This window comes from Homarus americanus, unplaced genomic scaffold (genome assembly GCF_018991925.1).
Source record: "Homarus americanus isolate GMGI-L3 unplaced genomic scaffold, GMGI_Hamer_2.0 scaffold30535, whole genome shotgun sequence".
In the NCBI taxonomy this organism is placed as follows: Eukaryota; Metazoa; Arthropoda; class Malacostraca; order Decapoda; family Nephropidae; genus Homarus; species Homarus americanus.
The window spans coordinates 325,693-353,336 of NW_024732440.1; the positions used below are offsets into that span (position 1 = coordinate 325,693).

Sequence of the window (27,644 nt, forward strand, 5' to 3'; positions counted from 1 at the left end):
TCTACTTGCTATATCTGTAAATTAATGCATTCATAGTAACACTGACTGCACTTAACCCTTGTTATTCGAGAATTCAGTATTAAGGGTTTTGAGTATTTATGTGACAAATGGAATTATATTAATAGGTATTTTACTGTAAAGTTGTATAGGGACTCAAACCTTCTTTGTTCCTCGACGCCAACTCACGCCACACACATTTCATCCACATTAAGATGCAAATACCAAGCCACACTCAATTTTTTTTGTGCACTTGTATTCAAAACACTCACAAGTAGTTTTCCTTATTTAATTTTGTATTATTATTGCAGCCACACCTCCCAACAGAAAATCATGTGCTGAAATGAAGCTTAATTTTTATCATCTTTTTTCTCCTTTTTTAGCATAAACTCTTAGTTTGCCTTACAGTGAAAGGACATCACTAAAGTTCATATTGTACTCAGGTTTAGTGACTATGAAGTGATATTTGCTCTGTATTTTTGTAACCGAAAAGTGCTTTGGCTCTTGCTGTGAATGTGAGATGAGCAGCAACAACCGGTATCGCTGTTTTGATGTTATCAGTGTTTTTATTCCTTTTACAGATACAGGCAATTACAAAGTTTCACAGTGTACTGTACTATACTGTATAGGTACAGTACATGTACTGGTCTCAGTTTTAGTGACTACTGGGTATTTTCTCTCCTTTAGTGAGATGCTTTTGCTGTCTGTGAAGTGCTTTCCCTGTTTTTGTAACAGTGAAGTGATCAGTGTAATTATTAAAGTGTCTGGCAAGTATTTTGCTCACCATCTTCAAGGCCAAGACAAGGGCTACACCTCCAGTCCTCACTCTTCAGATTCCCCAAAGTCTGAGTGGGACTCAGGTTGATGTCTCCACTCCATCTTAGAGTCCCTTAGCCTCGAAGGGGACATGTGACGATGACCAGACTTGTTATTATGACGTGGTGAGTGTTGTATGTGTTGTGGAGAGAGAGTAGTATTCTAGGATTTTTTTCTTTTGTGATACATATGGGTGTCCAACTGGCCAGGAACCTATCCCATTGAGCCTCATGTTATAATGAACCTGATTTACGATATTTTGATTTAAGATTGGGTTTTCAGGATCCTAACTCCATCACAAATAATGGTTTACCTGTACTTGTTTAAACAAAAATATAAGACTTACAACAGCAGTGAACTTACCAAGTTAGTTGTGCATGCATCAACTTTATTTTTTATGTTTTCATCAGGAACCTCTCCAAGAAGGTGCTCCAATTCATCAGTATGTTTGCGTTTTCTGCAAAAATAGGAGATCAATCATGACATCCCTTTATAGTGGATTTCAAAACAAGATGGCTCTCATAATGCTGGGTGACTTGCTAGGGATACCCGAGTCTTTACGTCACCAATATTATGAAATTTACTTTTTTCTTTTTTCCTACCCAGTCACTGAATCACTCCATTAATTTTGGGTGCAGAAACAATATTCATGAACGGAGGGACAGAGAACAACAATCTACAACTTATGTCTAAACCAAGCAGGCTTAATCAGGTCCCTCTCTCTTACAGAAACTCTGTACCATCCCCAAAGATTTTATCTTTACTTTTAATATTCTAATAGTGCCACCAATTTATATATGCTTCACAAAATCTTATTTATATTGGTAATCAGTCTTTATTCTCCTATGACATGTACACATTTATTCCAGCTCATCATGATCAATGATCCACACCTAATGCTTCAACTATTGTTTCAAATGTGACCACCTTACTTTTTGTTACCATAATTCCACTTCTTCATCTACAAATACTTATAAATACTTTTAAACCAAGAATAATTCACCCAGTCCCTTACACAAGTGGAGCTTTGCTTGCAAACATCACTAGTGATATATACTTACAAATATTCTATTTTATTTTCTAGTTCTTTTTTCTCCTTCACATGGATGTCATACTGAGAACGAGCTTCAGCCTGACGGTTCATCTTTGCCACGACACGTTTGATGTCATCAAGTTTATGTTCTATTTCACGTCTTGTTTTCTTTCCACCATCAATATCCTCTACAACCTGAAATAAAAATATTAAGCTTAACATAATTTTCCATCCAACATTACTGATGTTTTCTTGCAAATTTTCTTTCTTTCTTTTTGTAATTTAACCAGGAATCTAAAATTTCTATACATAATGTTGAAATGTTACAAATTCATCAGAGGAAGCAAAGGTGAAAAATAAATACGTTAAAAAAATTTGAAACGCCAAACATTGGTGGCGGGCAGTAACAAAACAGCTGTTCACAGCTGGCTAGCAAACACAACCAAGAGCAAATCTTTATTTTTTATTTTTCTTATTAAATAACAAAGCAAGTTTAACAGCCTTTTTTTATGCAAGGAAATATGAGCATTTAATAAATAAAATTTAACATTCACCTGATATGGAGGAAATATTTTATATACTCACCTCTCGTCACTGGTAGATCTACACTCGTCCGAGGTAACCTACACAGCTATTATCTCACCCGTTTCATGGATTTACTAATTATGTCTCCCTCTGCAACATCCTCTAAGAAGGCCTCTACCAAGAGGAAAGACAAGCAGCTGAAAGCCTTAGCTGTGGTCCTCCTTTCATTTTAGTCAAAGAGCAGTTTTGCACTTAAAAATCAGTGGCACTTGAGTTGCCTGAACATTTCATGTCTTCTGACATTAAGTGTCAGTGAATTGTTTCTGTACAGTGTTAACTGTTGTATATAGTGAAGTCCTATGTTTGTGAAGTGTTACTGTTATGTATAGTGTGCACAGTACATACAGTAGTGTAAACTTCGTCACAACAATTTACTGTACTGTACACTGTCTATGAAGTGTTGCACAAAATACAGTATAGTACTGTACAGTACAGTTCATCTGCCTCAAACAAGTCCGTCAAGAGATCACACCACGGCTGTTGGTGTTCATCAAGAAATCAACCCCTGCTGTTGGTAAGCACCTAATACAACTCTTATATATACAGTACATATATAAGGCTCTACCTGTAAGTTGGCAAATTGAAATAGTCAGCGTGGCCTCAGCCCCGTATGTACTGAGTTATTGGGGCTTTACTCTATTCTACAATATTAACTACCATACAAAATATGGATGGAAACAGCTGACAGGGCTTACACAAATTAGTCCGACATTGGAAGTGCCTACCCTCTACATAAGTCATTCTGAAAAGGCATCAGGTGTAAAAGTAAACTTCACCTTCTTAACATCAAGCTTGCTTTCTTCAGCTGAGATCATTTCCTCAACCTGTGTCAACTCAGCTTTGATGTCATCCAAATTAGCAGCAGACAGTTCACTTTCATTACGCTTTAGTGTGTGCTTCACTTGTCTGAGTTGCTTGGCTGTTTCTTCCAACTGCTTCCCTTTGTTTTTAATATCATGGTCCAATGCAGCTTCTTTTGATCTGCAACAATTAGAGAAAGAAATAGAGTAAGGAAATCAATGAAGGAGTCTCATGCAGTATCACTTGTATTCACTATACTGTACACTTCATTGTTCACTTAACATTGCACTTTACAAGAACGCACATCTGATGTATAGCGAGGTATACCTGTACAGAGAAGGATGGGTGTAAAGTGGCTGTGTGTAGGATACAGTTGGGTTGGTTTAGGGTGGGATATGCTGGGTTGATTGGGTTAGGTGTCTTCAAAAAGGATTAATAATTCTGTATTTCTTTCTCTTTGATGTTTCTTATACACCCCCCCCCCCCCTTGTGAGAATCAATGTCCATATTTAGAACCTTTAGACCCATAACCAATGTAAAAATAAAGGTTGGGTGTACTCTATAAATCATATTTTGTACAAATTGAAAATACTCCTCTCTCTTTTACCTTTGAAAGACTGATGTAATGATCAAGACATTTGTATTAATTTAGCCAAAATGAAGTTCTCTAGTTTTGGGATTATTTTTCTTCACCTATGAAACCTAAATCTAATAGACTGAGAGTTGATGAAAGGACATATAGACAGTTTAGGTAACAACAATACCCCTCCAGCATTAGTACCTGAGGGTTATATTGAAGGATGTAGAGAAAAGTTGCCGCTTAAAATCAGGACATACCGTACAGTATTAATACCTACCGTAGACCATCAATCTCTCTCTGGGTTCTGACTTCTTCTTTTTCAAATTCCTGTTTCTTAACCATAATACTTGCCCTCTCATCCTCAATAACCTTCAACAGCTGGTTCAACACAGAGTCTGCTTGTTCATCCTTGAAATTCTGAACTCCGAGGAACTCTGGAAAAATAGAATACCTGTACCTCTCTGACAACTTTAAGAGTAAGACATCCAGTTTATCTTCTATTGTTATTAATGGTGTAACATCAAATGATAGACTGATTCTCATCTAAAACTCCAATGATGTCCTCTACTATTGTTCAGGAAGCAGTACCATCACCAAGATAGGTGCCTGGCTCCCCCCTCCCTGATAATGTGCATGACTATACTGCAGTATATTATAAATTAGTTTTAAATCAGTGTTTTCATTCATAAATCAAAGCTTGGAAAAAAATTTTTTTTTTGTAACTGCAAATTTTCGTAAATCATATCCTCGTAAATTAGGGTACGACAGTACAAATCAACTGATTAAACACTCTAGGCACTTAATGGTCACCCATGAAGTTCAGAGTGAAATATTTAATAACAAATTATGAAAATTGTCATATCACTGTTGGTGTTTATATGCAGCCATCGTGTTCCCAGCATGCAAGCATGCACACACAGATGCACATACACATATTACCGATATTTCTAAAAAAAATTTAACTTAGGTTAATTATGTATATTCCAGAAATACCTTGAATATATATAACATGGCAAATAAGAAATACCTGAGAAAGTAAATTCTTCAACTAAACCAATCATCTGGGCATCCCTTCTCTGAACATAATTCTTGTGTCTGTTATGAGCAGCTTCCAACTCTCCTTGCTGCCTCACAGTCCTTGCAACATCCATCTGATTTTTCTGCACCTCTCTCTCCAGGCCACTCAAGCTAGACTCCACCTGTGCGATTAATTTTACAAAAAATCAAATAATTCTGTAATATTCAATACAAAAATGTTATATAATTAATGACCATTTGATGTAGAAGTAAATTTAGTATACAGTATACCTTTAAAGAGAATTTATAATTACAGTGCTGTATATGTAAATATTGTTTTCCAAAAAGTAATGACAGCAAAAAGTGTAGATTCAGTTACACCTGTACCGGTATATAAATATTTATTTCCAAAGTAGTAATGATAAAGCAATAAGTGTTGATTATATAGAAGTGTTATTATTGAGAATGGCGTAAAAGCTGACATTGTATTATGGGAAGAGATATGTGGGTGTAGAGAAAGAGGACGATGCACGGATCAAGCTTTTCAGTTCAAGAATATAAATGAAAAGTTTTTGGAGAAGGGAAGACATTTTTTTCAGGCAATTATGGATTTATGTAATATATGATTCAGCAGACAGAAAATCAATGTGTGGGATAAATAGACTGCCAAGTGTTGTCCAGTTTTTATAAGGAAAGTAAGTGTTAATAGATTGTTGGGAAGAGGTAAACTGGATGAAGATTAGTCTATATTTTTTAGGTGATTTAAAACTTACAGGCATAGTGTAATTAACCTTTTAAATATCTTTTAATTAATCGATTTTTTTTAATTGTGAAACCAGATCCTTAATCAGCAAGTAAAGTAGCACCTTTGTATGAAATTTAAAACAAAATATTTTTTTACCCCAAGTGCCAAAAACTAAGGTCAGGTATATTTTTGGGGGAAAGTGAAAACTAATGTGTTGATATAGTACAGATACTGCTGATACAAATGTGTTCAGGGAAGTGTAATGTCTCCATGGTTGTTTTAAAATTTACATGGATGCAGTAGTAAACGGGCTGAGAGTACGTGATGAAGAGATGTACTGCACAAGTTTGGTGAATAAAGAGCTACAGTTACCCTCAATATTCATGTTCTGAAGATTAACATCTTCCATGAATATGCAATTTATGCTAAATATCACTTTTATCTATCCATCATGGAAACAGATATATACATAACTATTTAAAAAATATATAAACTCCACTTCACATCTCTGACAAATATTTAAATTGTCTATTTTTACGAAGATAAAATAAAGCTTTTATATTACTTTCAATTTGCATTTAAAAGTACGAAATTGATCCTCAAAACAAGAATATTAAAGGTTAAACGAGGCTCTTCCGGTTGGTCTAGATCATTTTCACACTGAAGGCAGACAATGAAACAGGCACATCTTAATATAATAAGGAGAGCATAATTTTTGGAAGAATATGATAAAACCTGAGTTATAATATTTTATTGACCAGTGTAGTCTTACTTTCTCCTTGAGAGAGAGAGAGAGAGAGCGAGCTTAAGTACCCTTCTTTGCTCTGTTTCCTTAAGAGCCAGATCTCGTTGAAAGTCCTGGATCATGCGGTACAGCTCCTCATCTGAACACTTCAGCTGTTCTGTCAAGGTTGCTCTAAGCTCTTCTTGAGTTTTCCTTAAAGATTTCAGCTGATATTGTTTACCACCTAAAACATGCCAGAGTAGGAAAATTAATATTATAACCTTAATTCAAAGGTGTTGGCAACTCTTGTTTACTTTTTCATATTTTTGTGTATTTCATTATAATTCTTAGGGTGCATTACCCAGTGCTAGCTCTAAGGAAACTCTTTGTATACAGAATGAAATAGGTTCCAACACAGGATTTTATTGTACGTAGATCAAGAAAACATAAACTTACTGAGTTCTTCTCTTATACGTCCTATGTCTGCTTCAATAGTAGAAATGTGTTTGAGACGCTGTACAATGGGTTTCATCTCTGTGGTCAAGGTCTCTTTCTCGGTGATGATATTTGTTTGTTTTTCTTCTGAAGTTTTTAGTTCAACACGCTTTCGATTTGCCTCATCTTTCCATTTCTTAAGCTCAAATAGGATATCTTTCATATTCTTTATCTCTGAAAGAAAGAGTTGAAATTAAAATTATATATAAATAAGCCAAAATAAATATTTTAATATTTTGTGAATGGCATGACTTGAGGATTGAACTCTAAAGCCTACTAAAACACCTTGAACTGAAAGGATTTTGCACCCAAACTAAATGTTATATAACTCCTAAAGCTCTCACAAAAAGAAGCATACCAATAATCATCCTTCAAATTAATGGATGTACAGTGCACAATATTCCAATGCTTGAGACTCAACCAAAAATACACAATCACACATACACGAAGTTCTCGTTATCCGAGCTTAATAGGGACCAGAAAAAAGACTCGGATAGTGATTTCACAGATACAGGGGAATTAATTCCAGTAAGAATTAATAGGAATGGGGTCTAATCGGGACCATCACATTGTAAATGACACAAAAGGTTAAATTTTGTATCCTTTAAAATTCATATACCTTAGATACATTTTTTAAACATTTGATTACATATTAGTTTATGAAATTATTTAACTTTATAACCTCCGGAGCCCATAGTTGGCGAGTAATTATCACTGAAATAGATGTAAGTTGACCCTCGTTAATCGGACCCCTTTAATCCGGATCGGATAATTCGGACGAAATCTGAACTAAGCGAGGGACTGTCCGTATCAAATTTCTGGTTCTGGGATTGTCCGATAGATTGCGCACGCAAGCCAGACCGCCAATCATTGTTGACCTAGCGCCATATTCGAGTATCAGTGTTGTGTTGCCCTGCAATTTTCATTGATATTTCAGTGATTAGGCATCTTTCAGCCTTGTATTTTACATCATGTCTTCAAGGGGGAGTAATAAGCCGAAGAGGAAGTATGTGACCCTTTCTGTGAACCAGAAACTGGAACTTGTAAGGAAGTTAGAGGCTGGTGCTTCGGTGGCTAGAGTTTATGACGAGTATGGTGTTAAAAAGCAAACAGTTTCGGACATATGCAAGGCTAAGGACAAACTCACTGCATTTTCTTTGAAATATAATGCAATATTAACCCCTAAATCGGTTAATTCAGACAATCGGCTAAAACGGACACCCTTCCCCCCTCTTAGTCCGAATTAACAAGGGTCGACTGTAATTAAAATCTTTCAAGCATCATTACAACCAATTATTACCACGCAATCAAATCTTGGACCATAGATTCGTAATCAGCATGCTCAGGAGTACCTATACAGGCACTGAGACTTTCAACGAAATCTAATACAGTATATATATATATATATATATATATATATATATATATATATATATATATATATATATATATATATATATATATATATATATATATATATATATATATATATATATATATATATATATATATATATATATATATATATATATATATATATATATATATATATATATATATATATATATATATATATAATAGTTGTGCCTATAGGTTATTTCATTGTAGTTCCTCATATGCCAAGCTTAACATTGGCATTATTCTGGTGTGTCTCATAAGAAAACTGATGTAACTGTAGGAAAAATCAACATATTCACAGAATGTTTCACTCACCTTCTGTTAAATGCTAACATTTTACTTAAAAAATTATTACTGTATAATGGATTTGTTTCATAAATGGGAAAAAGACTGTTATTGTCAACTAAAAATATCGTAAGGTGGACGTGAGGATAAACTGCTTCACTGTCCATGCTAATACAATATTAACATTACTTTTGGGTTAGGTAGGATGTAAATTTGGGTAGGTTGGCCCACAGAAAAATATCTAAATCATAACAAAACCTATGACTGAGGAAAGGTTGCCCATGTCTTTGTTAGAGGATGAGAGAGAGGTAGGTGGTGGCCTTACACTACACTTCCTTTTAGACACTTCACCTTGCTTCAATTTGGAACTCATGGCCACAAAAAATTCCACCAATGTCATCAAATACGCAACAAATAAAAAAAATCTTTGGAGCATTTTCAAAAAAGGCTTGGGGACACGGGCGTCTGTTACTGCGTGGTGCAGGCGAGAAGGATGAACTTTGAGAGAATGGGAGGTGTGCAAGAATTTCAAATGCTTATGCTTATGTGGCATCCTCGTAAGTTTGGGGAATTTTTACTGATACTGTATTTCTGAAATAATTTGTGCTTGTAGCTGCGGATCCACGAATAATGTATACTGCGATAACGAGGTCCCGCTGTAAAAGGTAAAATACTGAAATGGTCAAATAGGATGCAGTAGTCCTTTAAGTGTGGCCTTGAAAGCAAAATGATTATAAGAATATGTACACAGAGTTCAGTAAAAGCATTTGGTACAATCAACTGATCACACTACAAAAATCAATGTAAATTTAAAGATCGAGTTTGGGTTTTGATTACGGAGGTGGTCCAAGTACACATGTGACTGGATTGGTTGGCTTCATCGTACAGTATATATTTCAGATTGCAAGGAGTCAATTTAGTACAAGCCCCCTGAGTTTGGTGACCAATCAACACAATAGAAATAAAACTTACTCATCCCCATTTAAAACACTTACTGCCTTTCATATCTGCACGAAGCTTGCGTATAGTCTCTAAACACTTGATGTATTTTGTGGCATTAAATATCTCATCAAACTTATCTTTCACCTTCTTGCCCTCATCTAGTGGCCTGAAAATAAAAAGAATTAGTAAAGTAAGAGACCATGGTGTCACAATACATCAAATACAATACTGTATACCCAAAATCCCATTACTTACATGAACACAGAAACATTATTAGAAAAATACAGTATATACAGTGTATACAGTATATTTTCAGCTTACCAATTTGAATCCTCTTGATGGCAGAATATTACATTGTTCAGTATGGCTTTAGACACACCTAAAGCTGCTGTCATAGATGCGTTAAATTCAGCACATCGACTGAATAAAATATTAATAATATATATATATATATATATATATATATATATATATATATATATATATATATATATATATATATATATATATATATATATATATATATATATATATATATATATATATATATATATATATATATATATATATATAAAACACACACACACACAGGTTACCCCCGCGTTATGATGTCTCGTGTTAGGATCATTCGCTTTAATGATGTAGTCATACTTATACCCCATCCCTAAGTTGCAATTGGTCACCCCTGATTCAATGATCACCCCAATGATCAACTGCCTCTACCTGCTGAGCCTCCTGGCTCCAATGCACAAGTCTCTTGTCACATGGTTAGGGTTACATATATGTGGCAGCATCACAATACACCTGTACAGTGGTCCCTCGGTTAACGAACACAATTCGTTCCAGAAGGCCGTTCGTTAACCGAAACCATTGTTTCAATGGGATTTTGGGTAATTGGTTCCAGCTCACCGAAAATTACATACAAAGTAAAAATAAATGCAGTAAAGTACACTTACTTTGAGGTGCGCATGTAGAAGGCTCCTGGTTGATGATGATGATGGGAATTAGAAGTGGGGTGGAGGAGAAGAAAGAAGAGAAGGAAGTTGGGGTGGAAGAGAAATCACCCCATGCTTCTGCCATCATTTCACCCATAAAATTTTAAGTTCACTGGGTGTAATTCAAGATTATATTCTTTAAATCAACACTGCACTGCACTATATATTGTCAATATGTAAAATAAATTTCAGAATGACCAATAATTGTGCTGTAAAAACATAAAAAATATTTTATGTTCAAGAGAGCCACAAGCAAGATGTTACCTCCACTGACCAGAGATACAAACTGACGCCTTTGTGGGTGAGTCAAGTGGCTGTTGGGCGCACCAAAAACTAGTTTCCTATACTCCAATTATGTTAAATAAGTGTTAAAATGACTACAAAATTTAATATAAAACTTGGAAAATTATTGAATAGTACAACCTTCTTGATATTTACTCAAACGGGAACGAATTTAAGCCCAAGAACGGATTACTGTATTGGCGGACTAATATTCCAGCTGGTGAGTAAGCCAAAACATGTTGACATGATTTCGTAAAAATTTCGTTTACCGAATTGAATATTCTTATGGAAGGTAATTCGTTAATCGAAATTTCGTTAACCGAGGGATCACTGTACAGCACTGACATCTGAAAAGAGGCAAGACAAAACAAAAATAATTTTCCATTAATGTAAAATCTAAAGACACAAATTTAAATTCACCTTGATAAAGTGACATCACTTCCATCAGGCTGCTTCCATATCATGGTGGCATCTAGGGTTTTACACTCAAGGGACTTTGGCTTCTGTGTGGCCACTAAGGACCGAGTTGATACAATTACTTTTCCTCGAGCATCTGTAAAACGTAGCTTAACCTGACCACGTACCTGAAAGTACACGCAATGTATTAACTACTAATTGAAGAATAGGAACAGAAAATGGAGGAATTGGGTTAGAATTGGAAGAATGAAGTTTCAAAGACTAGTCTACTTTGAAGTCAGGTGCAGAGCTATTATGCATTTAAATATAATGTAACATCGTAATTTCATTTTCTTGTGCTCCAAAGAACCCGAGGACTTTCTAATTTCTCTCACGAGGTATGATGTACAGCTTTTCAATCTCATTCAAATGTTAATGAATTAAGATTGACAAGAGAATAAACCAAAATAAATTGGTTTTTCAAACAAACCTTTACCTTGTTCATGAGGACACACACATCACCTTAGTACAGTGCAGCCACATCAACGATAAAACCATTCTCCTCAAACAACAACAAGTCTCTGTGACAATATTTTAGCCTTCAGTGGTTCCCAAACGGTGAGGGGGGTTGTTCAAGGATGTTATGCACAGCAGGGGGGTATTATGCGGAGAGGGTGGAAAACATATACTGTACTGAACAATAACCTGTACAGGTATTGACATCCCATTTCTAAATTGGCAAATGTTCAATTAAACTGTAAAGCATTAATTTTTTCCTTAGTACTGTATACAGTATTTCAATCTTCCTTGCATACACGAGATACATATATAAAATAATTATGAGTTATTTGTTCTTGAAAGTAATATGAAAATAAGTACATAGTGTAAAATTTATTCAATTTATTTTAAAAATGGGGAGGGAAGCGGGTTAGGTAAAGAGTCTAAAGGGACGTCATGTGAAAAAGTCTGGGAACCACTGATCTACATGATAAGTGAACAACTTTATTCTGTGTCCTTGGCTTTCATCAATAGAAACTTTTTAATTTTTTTTAAATATAACTACAAATCAATTCCTTGATAAAATGATAAGAAATTCATTCAATGTGCAACCCTCACTGGGACATATACAAAATTACAGTATTTTTCACTTCAATCTCACAAATTTTATAACTTAATATTTTGCATTTCATTAATAGTAGTCTAGTCATTAACTATATGCTCAAGTTCAAGAAAAAGAGATATATTCACAGGAATAAATACTTACAGACGACTCCTTAGCCATCTTTGGATCGTGAACAAAAGAAGCTCCCCGACCACATCCTGGAGGAACCTCTCCCGTAGAGATATATTTCAGTGATTCAATGATAGTCTGTGGAAGTATATATAATACTGTAAGTCATCATCATCATTTTATATTTTCCATGCCTGCGTGGGTTAGCCACAGTTACCTAATGGCAGCTCTCCATGCTACATGGCCTACATAAAAATAAGTGGTGTACAGTATAAACATCCGAGTTCTAGTTTCTGATAATTTATTTTCCAAAGATAACTGACCATGATGACCTAAGCCAAACATGAGACTGTGATAATGAAGTCTACAAGGACATGGTGTTGAATGTAGATAGTTAAAAGAGGTCTTATTAGTGGCCATTAATGAAGTAAAAAATCTTGTTAAGTGATTGCTAACTGAGCAAGCACCTAAGCCCCACCAATTACTTATGTCTATACTGTATTGGTCAAGCACTGTGAGTTGTCATCAGGGCCTGATGGTCCCCAGGTCCAACCAGAGTATTGATAGCCTTGTACTGTCTAGCGGGAGTCTGTAAAATGCTACTATGATCACATAGTTGGCACGGACTAGCCCCGGTGGAGGCTTTCGTTGCTGTGTGTTACTGCGATGACCAACTGCAGCACTGGCTTCCAATCCTCAGATCACTGATTTGCACCAAGGACACCCTCAGTTCACCAAGCTGTGAATGTGCAACTAACTATACAAATACAGGTAAGCAGATAATCACTTTGTTTACCTCAGAGAGGAGTGACACTGCCTTGTCAGCTAAAAGGGCAATTGGAGGTCCTATATATAACACCCACTTCCCCAATGACAACCCCTAGTCTGCACCATACCATCAGGCATCCACAGAAGATATTCTACGTGATACTAATATATCAGACTTCAGTATTTGTCCCATCACCAATGTCAAGCATTTCCTGGATCTCAACACAAAGGCATGGTGCACACAACATACAAGCTGCCAAGCAACACAGCATCAGGTTGTAAAAATATACATTGCTTCATCTGTGAAAAAGAAAAGGAAGCTAAATAACTTACTGTCTTTCCACAACCATTCTGACCAAGAATAAGAGTGAGTGGCTTCAAGAAATTAATTGTGCGTGCTTCTTCCGGTCCGAAACTTCGTATGCCTTGAATACCCAACCTGTCAATTTGAGCCATTTTGTTTTAATTCGTCCTTCACTTCAATCTGAAAGATTAATATACTGTATATAATCCAGCAATATAAAATATTAAAGTTAAAAATTCTCAGTCAAAATATTATGGCCAATAAATAGTACTGTATTGTACAGTAAATAAAAGCCTCATATTGCAGTAGTACAGTACAGCGTAGGTATGCGGTAATCATCTTGGTGGCAAAATTTTTAAAGAAGTAGTCACCCCAGTCTTTTGGTTGTGTAAAGTGCAAAACTTGTCTTGTAACAATTAAATTAATACACAACAGATACCTGTATATACCTGGCAAAGTGTTATAAGAACATAAGAATGGAGGAAACTGCAGCAGGCCTATTGACCCATACTGGGCAGTCCCATTTACACCCAACCCCTATCGCTCATATATCCATCCAACCTATGTTTGAAGCTATCCAGCGCATTCGAGTTAATGATGATATTTGGTAACTTGTTCCACTCATCCACTACTCTATTTCCAAACCAATTTTTACCTATTTCACACCTAAATCTAAATTTGTCTAATTTAAAACCATTGTTACGAGTTCGCTCCTGGTTGGATAGTTTGAGTACCTTTGCAATGTCCCCATTGTTCAGCCCCAACTTCCATTTATACACGTCTATCATATCGCCCCTCACTCTACGTCTCGCAGCGGAGTGCAGATTAAGATGCTTTAACCTGTCTCTGTACTCAAGGTTCCTAATGCCTGGATTAGTCTTGTCATTCTCCTCTGAATTCTCTCCAAGGATTCTATATCCATTCTGTAATACGGTGACCAGAACTGAACTGTGTAATCCAAGCGAGGTGCCACAAGCGCAAGATATAGTTTTAGGGTGACCTCGCTAGTCTTGTAACTAACACTCCTTTGTATGAACCCAAGTACTTTATAAGCCTTGTTTCGAGCAAATACACATTGTTTACTTGGCTTAAGATTCCTACTTTACATTACTCCTAAATACTTCTCGCAGTCGGACTTCTCAATAACATCGTTGTTCATCTGGTATCTGGTTTCCCTGTTTACATCTCCTATACTGAGTACTTTACATTTGTTCACATTGAATTTCGTCTGCCATTTTTCAGACCATTCAAATTTTTTTTTAGAGTCTTCCTGTAATTTTGAAGAGCCCTCGTCAGATTTAATTACACGCCCTATTTTAGTGTCATCAGCAAATTTACTTATGTTGCTGTCTGCGCCTATATCTATGTCGTTTATGTATATAATAAATAATAATGGTCCAAGTACAGTACTGAGCCTTGGGGAACTCCGCTAGTGACATTGCTCCAATCGGATTTCGTGCCGTTAATGCTCACTCGCTGTTTCCTGTCCTGTAACCACGCCCTAATCCATTTTAGAATATCTCCTTTAATGTCATGAGCCTCCGCTTTTCTTACTAGTCTTTCGTGGGGGACTCTGTCGAAGGCTTTGCTAAAGTCGAGATATACCACATCATAATTGTGTCCCTCATCCACCGATTCGAAAACTGATGAAAAGAATGTTAATAGATTGGTTAGACATGAACGTTCGCTTGTGAAGCCACGTTGGGAATCATTGATCAATCGGTGCTTCTCCAGGTGATTTCGAATGGAGTTTGAAATGATTGCTTCCAGTAATTTGCCTACTCTTGATGTTAGACTGATTGAGCGGTAGTTAGAGGATAGTGATCTATCCCCCCTTCTTACCTAATCTAGCCACAGAACCCAAGAACTAAATCTGACCTAACCTAAATTCCTAAGATTCCCAGATGACAAACTAAAATAGTACAACTTCCAAACCTAAATTATATGCTGGTGTCAGGTTACAAGTCTAAATCATATGCCAGCATCTGCAGCATATTTACCTAGTAGGTGAGTACAGTACAATGACCAGATTAGGTTAGGTTCTTTCAGTTATGTTTTCAGTTCCACATTTTCCCTCTGCTTTGAAGCCTTGTCCACCTCTGGTGGGATTAAGATTGACAAGGTATGATGAGTCGTAACTCAATAATTACCATTACTTGTAGTAAAATTTCACTTGTTGCCACCCACAGAATTATGAGAATTTTATGGTTGTAATCAATAGTTTAGACAATCTAAGACACTTTTCTTTTTTGAAGTTTCTCTTGTAAACAGCCTAACCTAACGTCCTAAACAGGGGGCTCTGACCCCTGGACCTCCCAGGGGTCCGACTAATTACCCAAATGTAGCCGCAAAGAAGTCAAATGATGGTCCTACATGAATAAATCGGACTGCCAATCACTTCTCGACTAGTATTTGGTGTCACGAAGTCACAAAAAAATGGTAAACTTAATTTAATCTGAGTTAATAGATCGAGTGCATGTACCCAACCCAACCTAACCTAACCTAACACAACTCAGATTAAATTAAGTTTACCAATGTTTTGTGACTTTATGACACCAAACAATAATCGAGAAGTGATTCACAGCCCGATTTACGCTTGAAGGACCATCATTTGACTTCATTGCAGCTACATTTGGGTAATTAGTCGGACCGCCTCCCAGCATACAGAAGTATTGTAGTTTGTGAGGGAAAAGTCATTGAAGAAAAGTGTCTTATAACTGTTTAAACTACTGATTGCAAAGATAATATTCTCAAGATTCCTGTGTTGTTTGAAAATAAAATAAGGTCAATTTGATAGCAGCCAGGTTTCGATTTTCCAATAAAAAATACGTTTTTCCTATGGTTCTTGTTGTAATTCAAAACGAATCTGGCCTTCATTTGTGGTGCTAACTTCCTCCTATCCTAACCTAAACCTGGCTACTATCCTAAGTTGACCAAAAATAATACCATATGTATTATATGGTATAATTCCTAATAACTAACAAATACTCTCAAACAACTATAAATACTATGCTGGGATCCTTAAATTTAATTGAGCTTGGTTTCATTCCTTGGTTAATATATAGGACTAACCGGCCAGGGCCTCAAACTTCACCAAATAATAGTAAGTTCTTTAATATACCGGGGAAGTAAGGTAAGGTTGGGTAGGTTTGGTTGGTTAGGTCTGTTCCTAATAACCGTTTTTAACATTTTTCCACAAACTACAAGTGTCCACTATAATATAACAATGGAAATCTGGCGTTTTTATAATTGTTTTCAATCAATTTCACTCGCGGGTTAATCCTATATAATTACCCATTCCTTATTTTAAAACAACCATAGCGAGAATAATGAAAAACATAATTAAAAAACGCGGTACTTCTTCACACAGGCTGGTCGACCTGTACCAGTACCAGCACATTTATTTAACCCTCTACAGTGTTAACAACAGATAATATATTTACCTCCTATTTAAGAATATGTGAAGAAAGATTCCCAGCGAGTAGAGAATGGGAAGACAACGCCGATAGTAAGATTAACTGGGAGAATCAAGTCACACCCTCACACTGAGCTGCTGAGGTGATGATATTTTAAATGGTAATAAAATGTTTTCAAACTATTAACATATTCCTTAGATACTATCATTGAATCTGTAATTTTAATAACTTTAATTTTTAATTATTATATTACAAAATTGGTATTTATTTTTTACTTTGTTAATTGTTATAATGAAATGGTTCCCACCGTCCATGTGATGTTGAACTCTCCAACCCGTAACAAGAGCCAGACCAACATTTGATTTTTAGGCAATGAAACATTATTTTTCCTTACAATTTATGAGTTATCGGTTAAGAGTTGAGACTACCCTTAGCCATCCATATATATTTATAAAAAGATTATAAAAACCCTCCTGAACAAGAGAGATATCACACGTTTACTTTCTTCAGTACCCGAATCCCTAATACCTGTACATGTAATAATCTCTAATTGAAGTAACTGTAATTAAACTGTTTAATTGTTATAACATAATAATTACTGAATTTTATACAGATTTTAGTAAAACTTTAGTTTTGGTTACCCCTGTACAGTATTTTAACCTAAACTAACCTAGCCATATTACCCAGGAACTTAAGGAACTATATGTCTAACCTAATAATAATGGTTGCCTCTCGTGTAACGAGGATGGTCGGCCCAAGGGCCACCTAGACGTGAATTTGTTTAAGGTGTAGAAGCTGTCACCAACACAACAACCACACCCTGAGTTAACGAGTTCCATGACCCAGTGCCAAGGAATAGTCCGAGATGACCGGACAACTTGCCAACTGCACTGGCTAACCATTACCCCGGAACACGATCTACAAATCGATTAATATCCCGGGTCCCAATTACTGCTGGGTAGACAGAGGCAAATGGCATAAACAAACTTGCCCATAGTTTCATCCTCCCCGGGGATTGAACCCAGGTCTGCTCGCTTGCGAGGTGAGCATGCTGACCATTATACCAGACGCCTACTAATTCCAATAATGTAAATACGTAATATTACCTGGATGACTGAAACTAAAATAATATCCAGATTTTTTGGTACATAAGTCATATTTGATTTCACAAGTCTTGCAAGTAAAATTTTATATTATTTTAAGGGATTTACTTCCATGAGAATCACTGATCACCATAAGAACATTCGTTTACTTAGTACAGTACCCAATAATTTGGATGTATGTAACTTGGTATGCATGTAGTGGCAGGGGACCCTATCACTGCCCTCTACAGTACAGGTACAGTACTCTCTTCTGGCGTGATGTGCTGAAAATGTTGTGGGCATATGCAGTTCAATCAAAACATCATAAATGGTATGGATCATTGAGATTACCCCCTAGAATAAAAGGTTAGGTTAGGTTAGGTTAAATTTGGTAAGGTTAGTTTAGGTTTTGATTGAATTGCAAACGTCCAGAACATTTTCAGTACGGTCCAATCTCAACATGTGACAACAGTCATTATTGGATTAACCCTAATTATTTGAGTACACATCCTTCCTCTGCAGTAATTAATATATCACTTTATCTTCTTCGTCACTGATCAGCCTGTTAGCCACTTGGGCAGTCAGTCATGTCTCTGTTACACTCTGTGACAAGTGCAGGGCATGTACAGTACTATTTCCAAAAATGGACGCTTTTCTATGACACTTCCCTCACAAATAACTTAAAAATTACCAAGCCTAACCTAACTGGGGGACTGTGCTCCTTTGGACCGTCCTGCATACAGTATAAGTTGTTTGTGAGGGAAACATCATAGAAAAGTGTGAGGGCAAATTTTTCAGTGAGAATTGTAAACTCTTGAAACAATCTGCCAGAGTGTTATGATGGCACCGAATGTGAGCTGTTTCAAGACCAGTTCTTGACCAACATCACAAAAGACAAAAAGACAGGATTACTAGCAAGTAATCCCAACACACTACCCACACTTTGGTGAGTGGTAAGTGAGGTTGTTTTTTCTTGTTCTGTTAAGTTGTACCTTTGATTTTGCTGCCCTTTGAGAAAAAAATTATTTTGTTAACTAAATAAAATTCTTTCGTTGTCCAATATTCTCAAAATGTGATTGCCTGCATATCTTCTAAGGAGTTTTTCACCCTTTGGACATTAAAAACAAATTAATGGGTGTGACAGCAAAGTGGATACAACATTCACCTCTTATCCTAAGGGTTACTCATTCCTAGGGCACTCCAAGTCCACTCAGCTGTAAGAGCTGAACAAAACAGCTGGGAAGATGGGAAGAGAAGCCTCCCTCTACAGCAGTTGAGAGGTTTAGTAAATTGTGCTGTATCCACATTCTTAGGAGCGGTGCCTAATTTGTGCCGGAACGCACTGGGACGGTGGTCCGGCAATTTTATTTTTCATAAGTACTATAAATTGTGAATGTAATCATATACAGTATCAATAAATAGTACTGCCATCTGTACTATGCACAGTATATAATTACTTATACAGTACTTCAAAATGTGCCCCTACAGAACTTTGCAAGTATTAAGTTTCACAGGCTCAGTCAGCTGCTTCATAGCATCTGTTTCACTAGTTTCACCAATTCTTATTTTACAAATTAAGCATTGCTTATGAGCCATCGAGGCATATGAGTCATAAATTTTTTGAAATTAAAGAAGGAAGGTTTACAGTACTGTACTGTACTACTGTATATTGTACAACACTATTTGAGCTTTACCTTGCATTATCTGTTGTTCTCTTTCAGCTCAATCAGAAAATAGTCTGGGACTTTTAATCTTCAGAAATTTTTGTGATAATTGACAAGGTTTTATTACTGAACCCTTTGAGCCCTCACCAAATTATCTTCTCACAGCAAGAAGGCCACTGTATGCACAAAATATGCATGATCAAGTACATATTAAGGGGATTCAAAAACATTTATAGTGAAGACCCATAAAACTGTGAGTTGCATGCCAGAATTATGTTTATATAATCAAGTATGAGCAGATGGTGTTATTCTGTGGTCAGTAACTCTCCCTGCAGCAAGAGGTCCCTGACAGTGTGACCGTCAGGGACCTGGCACAGGGGAATTATAATTTACAAAAAAAAAACTTCACTACTGATCTAAGCTAAAAGGAAAAGAACCAGAAAGACGTATAAATTTGTTCAATCTTTATTTATAAATTGATATACTGTACAGTAAAGTACTCGGAGGTACGAATCCTTAGAGAAAACATATTAATCCTACAAAAAATTATATCAAATAAAAGTCAATACTGTATACCATACAGTAATTACGTCCAGCTCTATTGACTGAGCAAACTTCCCTACTTCTGAATTCATCATTCAGCAATCATCACAATACTCAACATTACAGTCAGAAAACAACTAGCTTTTGCAAGAGGAGACCTGGACATTAATTACAATTTTTTTTTTTTTAATAATTCAATGTAATTATCAAAACACCATATAAAATGACATATTAAATATTTTTGCACTTAATTATTTTTTTCTTGGTACTTCATCTTTATCTTTGTCTTTCTGAAGATTCACATACAACTTAGTAACATTATCATCAGCTTTAAGTCTACCTTGAAATTCTAAACACCGTCGAGATTGTTCTGAAGAGACTTTGTTTTCCCATAAAGTTAAGAGGCTGACTCCACTGCTGCGACCCATGGGGGCTAGAGGTGGAGGTGCTGATCGTCTGCGTTTGCTATCTGGAACTGTTATATCTGTGGGTACATGTTTTGTTCCAGTACTTGTACTTAGGTTAAAGTCAGCTTTCTCTCTTTCAGTCATGTAGTTGTATTCATCAAGTTCTTTCAGTGCTTGATCAATATCCACTTTATCATCACTTTTATATTCTGGGGTTGCTACCTTGTTATGACATTCCATAAAACATTCAAGTACTTTTTCATGAGCATCAGAGTGAAGGTGTAGCTGTAGGTACTGTTCCAATTCAGTCCAAACAGCTCTGTATTGGTCTTCTCTCTTCATCCCTTTTCCACGCTGGCCAGCCATAGGAGATGGTAATGGGTCACCTCGAGCCTCCATGCTCATCAGGCAAAGGATTACCTGTTTGCACTCAACAACTTCATCTTCAGTAAGAGTCTCCTTCAACATTAATGTGGTAAGTGGCTCTATCTGTTGCCCTAAAGTGAAGAGAGAAGTAGAGGACAGTGTAATAGGCCAATACTTTGTATGCCTACTTAACTGTTCTCGGTTTCGTTCCAGTGGTGTGGTATTATCCTCACTCTCTAATGCAGACTCTGAATATGGAGCTAATCTGTTTGCTTTGATAAGTTCCCCAAAATCGGGAATTCTATAGTCAGTAACTCGGCCACCACACCCTTCACTGATGGATGGCGGATCTTCCAGTATGCTTCTTGAAGTATACATTGTGTGGATATAAATATCTCCACCGTGACAGGCCAACATATGAGATATCACCTTGCTTCCTGACTTACGTGGCATTTCAAGCATAACCCAACGCCCATTTAGCAAGAAATTTGTAAGGCATGATGATGGTCTGCTATTCACATCAACAGATGTGATTCTATATGCAGATGAACAATGTTGGAGTTCTATACTGGCATTGCTGCGAGGGGTACACCATTTTAATGTCACAGTTTCATAATCTGTACCCTCACGATATGTCTTTAAGTGGGCCGTTTCTGCTGGTATTCCCTTGAGAATAGCAGCATGAGCGGAAGCAGGGTGGAATAGTTCTACATCATAATTTGCTGATGAACTCGCATTTTGTTCTTCTTTCATTGGTATACCTGTTACAGTAGTAGAAGCAAGGTCATAATGTTTAAGTACAAGGTTACAAAGCTTTGGTGCCAAACCTGTGCCTCCTTGGATATTAGTGAGTTCGCATGACATTATGGTAGAAACATCTGGCCAAGACTTACGTGGTATTGGACATCCTGGACCTTCTGGCCACAAGTTTAAAAGGACAAGGTCACAATGATTAATGGCCATTAAGTTATCTGTTGCAGCAGCAGTCTTGTTCATGTGTAAAAGAGCATCATGAAATTTTTCTTTTATTGTTTTAACTTCATCCTCACTGTCAATTTTAGTTACTAATATTATTCTCCCTTTATTAAGAACTTTTGTAGCATTCTCTGTAAGAGAAGTTCTTTTCTCATGCTGAACTGCTGATGGTTCAGTCATGGCCTCTATTGCAGCTTTAAGACCTTTTAAAAGATCAAGTTTGCCAGCACCTATACTCTTTGCTGGTCCAAGCATCATGAACGAGTTCATTAAGTTAATAAGGCTCTGGTCCTCAAGAGACCATGAAGAGACTTTGTGGTTTGTCTTGTCAACCGCTATAAAACGGATCAGCCTCGTTCCTGGAAAGATGTCCCAAACGATCCTGAAAGAAAATAGAGTTATATCATACAAGTATCTATATGATTTCTATATAAATGGTAATTTTGTAGAGGGTATTCAAATACAGCATTTTCTTATTTTTATACAGGAATTACTTACTAAATCGTTTAAGTAAAGGATAAGTTATTTAAAAAATATTGAACAATCTATAACTCATTTCATTTTGTATGTGTCCAATAATCCACTGAATATGAGAGAAATATTTAAGCCCTTGTTTGCCTTCCCATTTCAGATAAATGAGTCCTGTATATCTTGAGGTCACAGCAAAAAATAAAATGTCAGTCACAAATTTATATTTCTTGTATTTTATGGGCTTTTCGATTTCACTTTAGAAAGTACAATTGGGCAGGAGACACTGTTTATACCTGACTCGCATGACTATATCTCGGTATCACATGGTATTCCTGCACATGCTCAGAGTTTTGAATTTTACTTAGCTAGTCGCAAGATGGCTTCTCTCTACACCAGGTGTTCTTCGTCAGCTTGGCAAACCATTCGTCATGTATTTCAAAACAAAGCCACTGCCATTGACATTTTTAAGGCTCATGGTATTGTGCCAACCTCTGTGAAGTATGGAATCGAGAATGGACAGAACTTGACCTAAATAACTTAACCTAAAGTAACCTACCTAACTTACAAGAAAAACCTTTAAAATCATACCTAACAACACTGAATGTATTATTGTTTCCATTTATCTATTAAATAGATTGTAATTAACGTTTCCACAGAGTTTCATCCAATTCTATCAACTCCTTCTGGTGTTATTCTAAAAAAAAAAAAAAATGACAACTGGACAAATATCAGCAGCATTTATTTTTTTTATATTACAGCTATTCTTACACAGTGGCTAATCGTAGACAACTCTCACCATGTTGTCTCTCACTCAAGGATAGGTTAGGCTCACAAGAATCATTCAATTTTCGGCCATCCTGATAAAATTTGTCTGTACAATTAGCCTCGACCAGATTCTTACAGTAAAAAAATATTTTATTTATTTTTTCCAGAAAACTGTGAGGGCAAACTTTTTCGGAGTGAGAGTTGTGAACTCTTAGAACAATCTACCAGAAAGTGTTGTGACGGCACCGAGTGTGAGCTCTTTCAAGACAAGACTTGACCAGCACTGGAGCAGGTTCAGGTACATTCAGGAGCCAGTACATGCCCAGTACCTGCCAGCAGTGAGTAACAGAGACGTGACCGATCGCCCAAGCGGCTAACGAGCCGATCAACTGGTGAAGAGGTTAAAAGTAAGTAAATGTTTACTAAATTTCTTGATTTTTTTTTAAGTTTAAAATAGAAGTGTTAATGATATTTTTATAGTAGTTCACACAACTCTTCTACCCCAAATCTATTATCATAATCGAAAAATATGTCTAATTTTTTAAAGATAATTTTCTTCTATTACATTACCGTCGGAAACATATAATAACGGAAATAGCGCATGCCAAAACTTTCTCTATTTTCTTCCATTAATCTTCAGCCATTATCACCTACCCAACCTCTCACTCAGCGTGTTCCCTTCATAAACTGTCATGCGTTTCAGTGCATGTCACGCGGCCAATCGAAAGCTTCTTTTTATTTTCCACCAATTAAAGTGAATTGTGGTTTCTGCTTTTAGAATTTGCTGTATTTTTTGCCCAATCAGATTCAATTGTACCTTTGGGTCTCATATTTTGAAATTCAAATTCATTTCCGACCATGTAAGTCTGCAATGGGTGTCACTTCAATTATATGAAGTTAATTGTGCGTTTTGGGATAAAAAAACGAACAAGCTATAGCATTTATTAGATCTCATGGTGTTCTCCTGACCTCAGTAAAGTGTCCTAAGTGTAATAAGGAGTGTAAATATCATCAAGAATGACATACATTAGTTGGCATTGTAGTAACTCGTTCCTTATTCCCAAGACAAAGAAGAGACGAACCAGGCCAATAAGGTAAGAAATAACAGTGATTCCCTCATATGGTGAGTTTGGTTACATAATATCACCATGAGGGTTAGGTTAGGATAGGTCATCCAAAAAAAGGTTAGGTTTATATGTTTTTTGGTGTATTTTGTATTCACTTGGCCGTGATTTTTGTCGGAAAACGCCCCACCCAAAACCCAGGTTCCCAACAGGATCCCCTATCTTGTTGGGGGTAGAAGGGGGCAGTAACTAAAAAATAGGTAATCTCTGAAGGAAATCAAGGTCAGATCCAATCAAACACGCAAAAATACACTAGAAAAACATAGTTTTGACTTTCTAACAGTTGTGTGAAGTACCTTAAATTTACCGCGTTAATGCCTATGAAAAATGCCTGTTGATGTAAGTCATTGAAGCATAAAGAACGACGGTGTCATTAAGGGGCAAGGAGAGTCTTTATTTATAGCGGAAAAAACCTGAAAAAATATAGCATTGAATAACAAAAGTAAAATTCCTCCACCCAATTTAGTTTAGTCTTAAGGTACAAAAGAACTTTTCCTCAATGAATATTTTTCAATGGGTAACTGGTTAACCAGGCCCACTGTCCTTTGGTGGTGCCCATGACCTGAGCTAACCTTTTGGTTATGCCAGTGAACAATACTCACCTGCAGTATTCGGTGATGGCCTCGACTGCACAAGTCCAAAGAGACTTGGTGACAGGAAGCAGTGGGATGAGGTTCATAGGTTGTGATAGTGGCTGAGTGCTACTGCTGCCACTAGTACTGTTGCTGCGAGATTTGCTGAAGCTGTCCATCTCTAACTTCACCCCAGACGACGCTGTTAGTGTGTGATCCATCACAAATACTGTTTTGTGGCTAGTTGGAAACGACATTTTGACAGGAGAAAAACTGATAGTTCATAAATATCTAACACTTGTTATCATCTATCCCTCTCTTCTTTGGCGTTGTTACCTTTCAAGTTAACAAGATCGTCTGCCTTTTATTACTACATATTTCCCTGCTTTCTCTTTTTATGCAGATCAGATGTTAACCGGTTTAGTTTTTCTAATTGTTTGTGGTAATGAACTGGAGAAAGTTTAACTCTGATGTTTTAAGTCTCACGCGACGTCAACAGAGGAGGGGGATGGTGGCTAATGTTATAAAAGTACTACGGATCGTTCCGGGAAACTGTTTTTTTTATTTTCATTGGTACAAGTCGATTAAATGACCAATCCTAGCCCATATAAACCGTAACCTATGATCGTTATACATTGTATTTGGTTCTGGTATTTCAAGTCAATAATAAGTGTTCATCGTCATAATTGGTGTTTTATGATGTTGTTTAACATTAGCCACCTTACCGAGGCTGTTGGAATGTAAACAACGATAACGAACCTTTAGGCTCGAGGGTTCACAGCCACGGTGGCGAAGCTTCAAACCAAAGATTCAAATCTTATTTTCGTCACCACTAACAGTTGCTGGTATTAGTGACAAATTGTAAGTTATCATTTTACACGAATAGAAATTGCACATGTATACAGACGACTCAAGAAGTATTGTTTTATTATTATACATGAATATTGTTTTATGAAGAAAGCGATTCAACATTGGTAAATAAACCAAATACAGAACTGTAGCGTGGGGTATGTACTCAGACTGGGTGTTATTGTGTAGGACACTGCCGTTCATGCCATCGTGGAATTGCCTCACAATGGCGATTAATTTTGGTGGTCAGCCAAACCGGCTGAAGGTCCACCAGAGGGCTGCCCTGTTGACCGAGCCGAAGGCCTTGGTTAGGTCGATGAAAGCCATGTACAGGTCACGACGCTGTTCTCTGCACTTTTCCTGTATCTGACGGGCAGCAAAGATCATGTCAGTGGTGCCACGTGATGGTCTAAAGACACATTGAGATTCTGGGAGGAAGTTCTCCGCCTCAGGAAGAAGTCTGTTTAGGAGGACTCAGGCGATAATCTAGCCAGCTCGGACAGCAGCGAAATCCCGCTGTAGTTACCACAGTCTGACCGGTCTCCCTTGTTCTTATAAATATTGATGATGGAGGCGTCTTTAAGAGCTTGGGGGGTTTCCTCCTTTTCCCATATATTCTCCAGGAGAGAGTGGAGACGGCTGGTAAGCAGAGGTCCTCCTGCTTTATACACCTCAGCTGGGATTCCGGCAAGCCCTGAGGCTTTGTTATTTTTCATCTGTTTGATGGCGGTAGCTACTTCATCTAGGGATGGGGGATAGCTGAGGTAGGTCAGCTCTGGATGCTGAGGGACCTGCTCGGTAGTCAGGACATCCACATTGGTGTTTCGGTTGAGCAGTGAATGGCAGTGCTCTTTCCAGCGCTGAATGAGGTCTTCATCATCTTTAATTATGGAGTTACTGTCGGATGAGCGGAGGGGGGCTGCACCATGAGTGATTGGCCCATAAAATGTTTTAGTGGAGTTGAAAAATTCGCATATCTTGTGCTGATCTGCAAATTTTTGTGTTTCACATGCTTTATTTTTAAACCAGTCATTCTTTAGATTGCGAAGTTCCCGTTGGGCCGCCGCTTTCTTCTTGCGGATGGTATCAGCTTTGGTCCGAGACTGAGGGCTGCTCTGCCAGTCAGTTAAAGCAACACGTTTATCATCGACGAGTACATTGATTGCCAGGTCATTTTCATCAAACTAGTCCTGGTGTATTCTTTCGATCTGGCTGAGGATCTCTATGTAGGTTTTTGTCATGACAGTGTCAAGAATATCCCATTCGTCACTGGGGTTTGGGCTGTTTGTTGTCGGGTTCTTTATCAGCTCTTGTTCGAGCTGCTCTCTGAAAGCATGTGCTACTGCTGGATCTTCCAGACGCTTAGTGTTAAAACCTCTTCTGGGGGCTTGTTGCCTTCACCGTTTTGGGGCGACGTGAAGAGAGAGCTTGACTTTAATGATCCGATGATCAGTGTCGCAGTGGTCTGAGCCACGCATGGCTCTGGTAATGAGGACGTCTCAGCGATCTCTTCCTCTGACATTGAGGTAGTCAATGAGATGCCAGTGTTTGGATTGTGGGTATTGTCACGAACCCTCGAACTTGTCGGCCTGCCTAAACAAGGTGTTAGTGAGGTTGTGTGCAGCATACTTGCAGAGGAGGAGTAGGCCGTTGGGATTACACTTGCCTAGTCCATTTCTCCCTATGGTTCCCTGCCCAATTTCAGCATCTCTGCCAACTCTGGCATTGAAGTCGCCAAGGAGCACAACCTTATCTTCTCAGGGGATAGAGGTTAGCACTCTGCCAAGGTCGGCATAAAAGGCCTCCTTGATGTCAACCTCTGCATCCGGTGTTGGGGTGTATGCACTGATGAAGAAGGCATTCAATGGGACTCGGAACGTCATGAGGCGCTCGTTGATCCCAACAGGCATTTCAGTTAGCCTAAGTCGGATGCATTGGTGGATGGCAAAGCCAACTCCATAAATGCAGTTTTCTCCGCAGCAGGCTTGCCCTTCCAGAAGAAGGTATAGCCAGACC

General features: G+C 37.3%; 2 protein-coding genes across 4 annotated transcripts in view; both read right to left on the reverse strand.

Moving 5' to 3' along the window:
• The window catches only part of LOC121868719 (DNA repair protein RAD50-like), a 48,876-nt gene extending 23,962 nt beyond the window's left edge, over window positions 1-24,914 (reverse strand). For 2 of the 3 annotated variants that reach the window (XM_042369571.1, XM_042369573.1), the window contains exons 1-13: window positions 16,838-16,962; window positions 13,424-13,574; window positions 12,356-12,460; window positions 11,116-11,279; window positions 9,740-9,838; window positions 9,472-9,584; window positions 6,755-6,967; window positions 6,388-6,542; window positions 4,840-5,011; window positions 4,090-4,246; window positions 3,208-3,412; window positions 1,875-2,041; window positions 1,177-1,270 (exon numbers count right to left, since the gene is read on the reverse strand). In XM_042369571.1, coding sequence (XP_042225505.1) covers window positions 1,177-1,270; window positions 1,875-2,041; window positions 3,208-3,412; window positions 4,090-4,246; window positions 4,840-5,011; window positions 6,388-6,542; window positions 6,755-6,967; window positions 9,472-9,584; window positions 9,740-9,838; window positions 11,116-11,279; window positions 12,356-12,460; window positions 13,424-13,546 — 1,767 coding nt within the window. In that variant the 5' untranslated portion in view covers window positions 13,547-13,574; window positions 16,838-16,962. Of the gene's footprint in view, window positions 1-1,176; window positions 1,271-1,874; window positions 2,042-3,207; window positions 3,413-4,089; window positions 4,247-4,839; window positions 5,012-6,387; window positions 6,543-6,754; window positions 6,968-9,471; window positions 9,585-9,739; window positions 9,839-11,115; window positions 11,280-12,355; window positions 12,461-13,423; window positions 13,575-16,837; window positions 16,963-24,809 lie in introns of those variants that run through there. The other variant, XM_042369572.1, reaches the window with a different exon arrangement.
• LOC121868641 (integrator complex subunit 13-like) lies at window positions 20,351-25,036 on the reverse strand. Its single transcript, XM_042369477.1, has 2 exons — window positions 24,810-25,036; window positions 20,351-22,229 (listed from the first exon to the last, which is right to left on the reverse strand). The coding sequence occupies exons 1-2, from the start codon at window positions 25,034-25,036 to the stop codon at window positions 20,351-20,353; spliced, it is 2,106 nt and encodes a 701-aa protein (XP_042225411.1).
• Window positions 25,037-27,644: the final 2,608 nt, after the last annotated feature.

Coding starts and splice junctions, on each gene's coding strand:
- LOC121868641 (XM_042369477.1), bottom strand. CDS start 25,036: ATGTCGTTTCCAACTAGCCACAAAACAGTATTTGTGATGGATCACACA. Junction 22,230..24,809: donor GCCATCACCGAATACTGCAG/GTGAGTATTGTT, acceptor ATTTTCTTTCAG/GATCGTTTGGGACATCTTTC.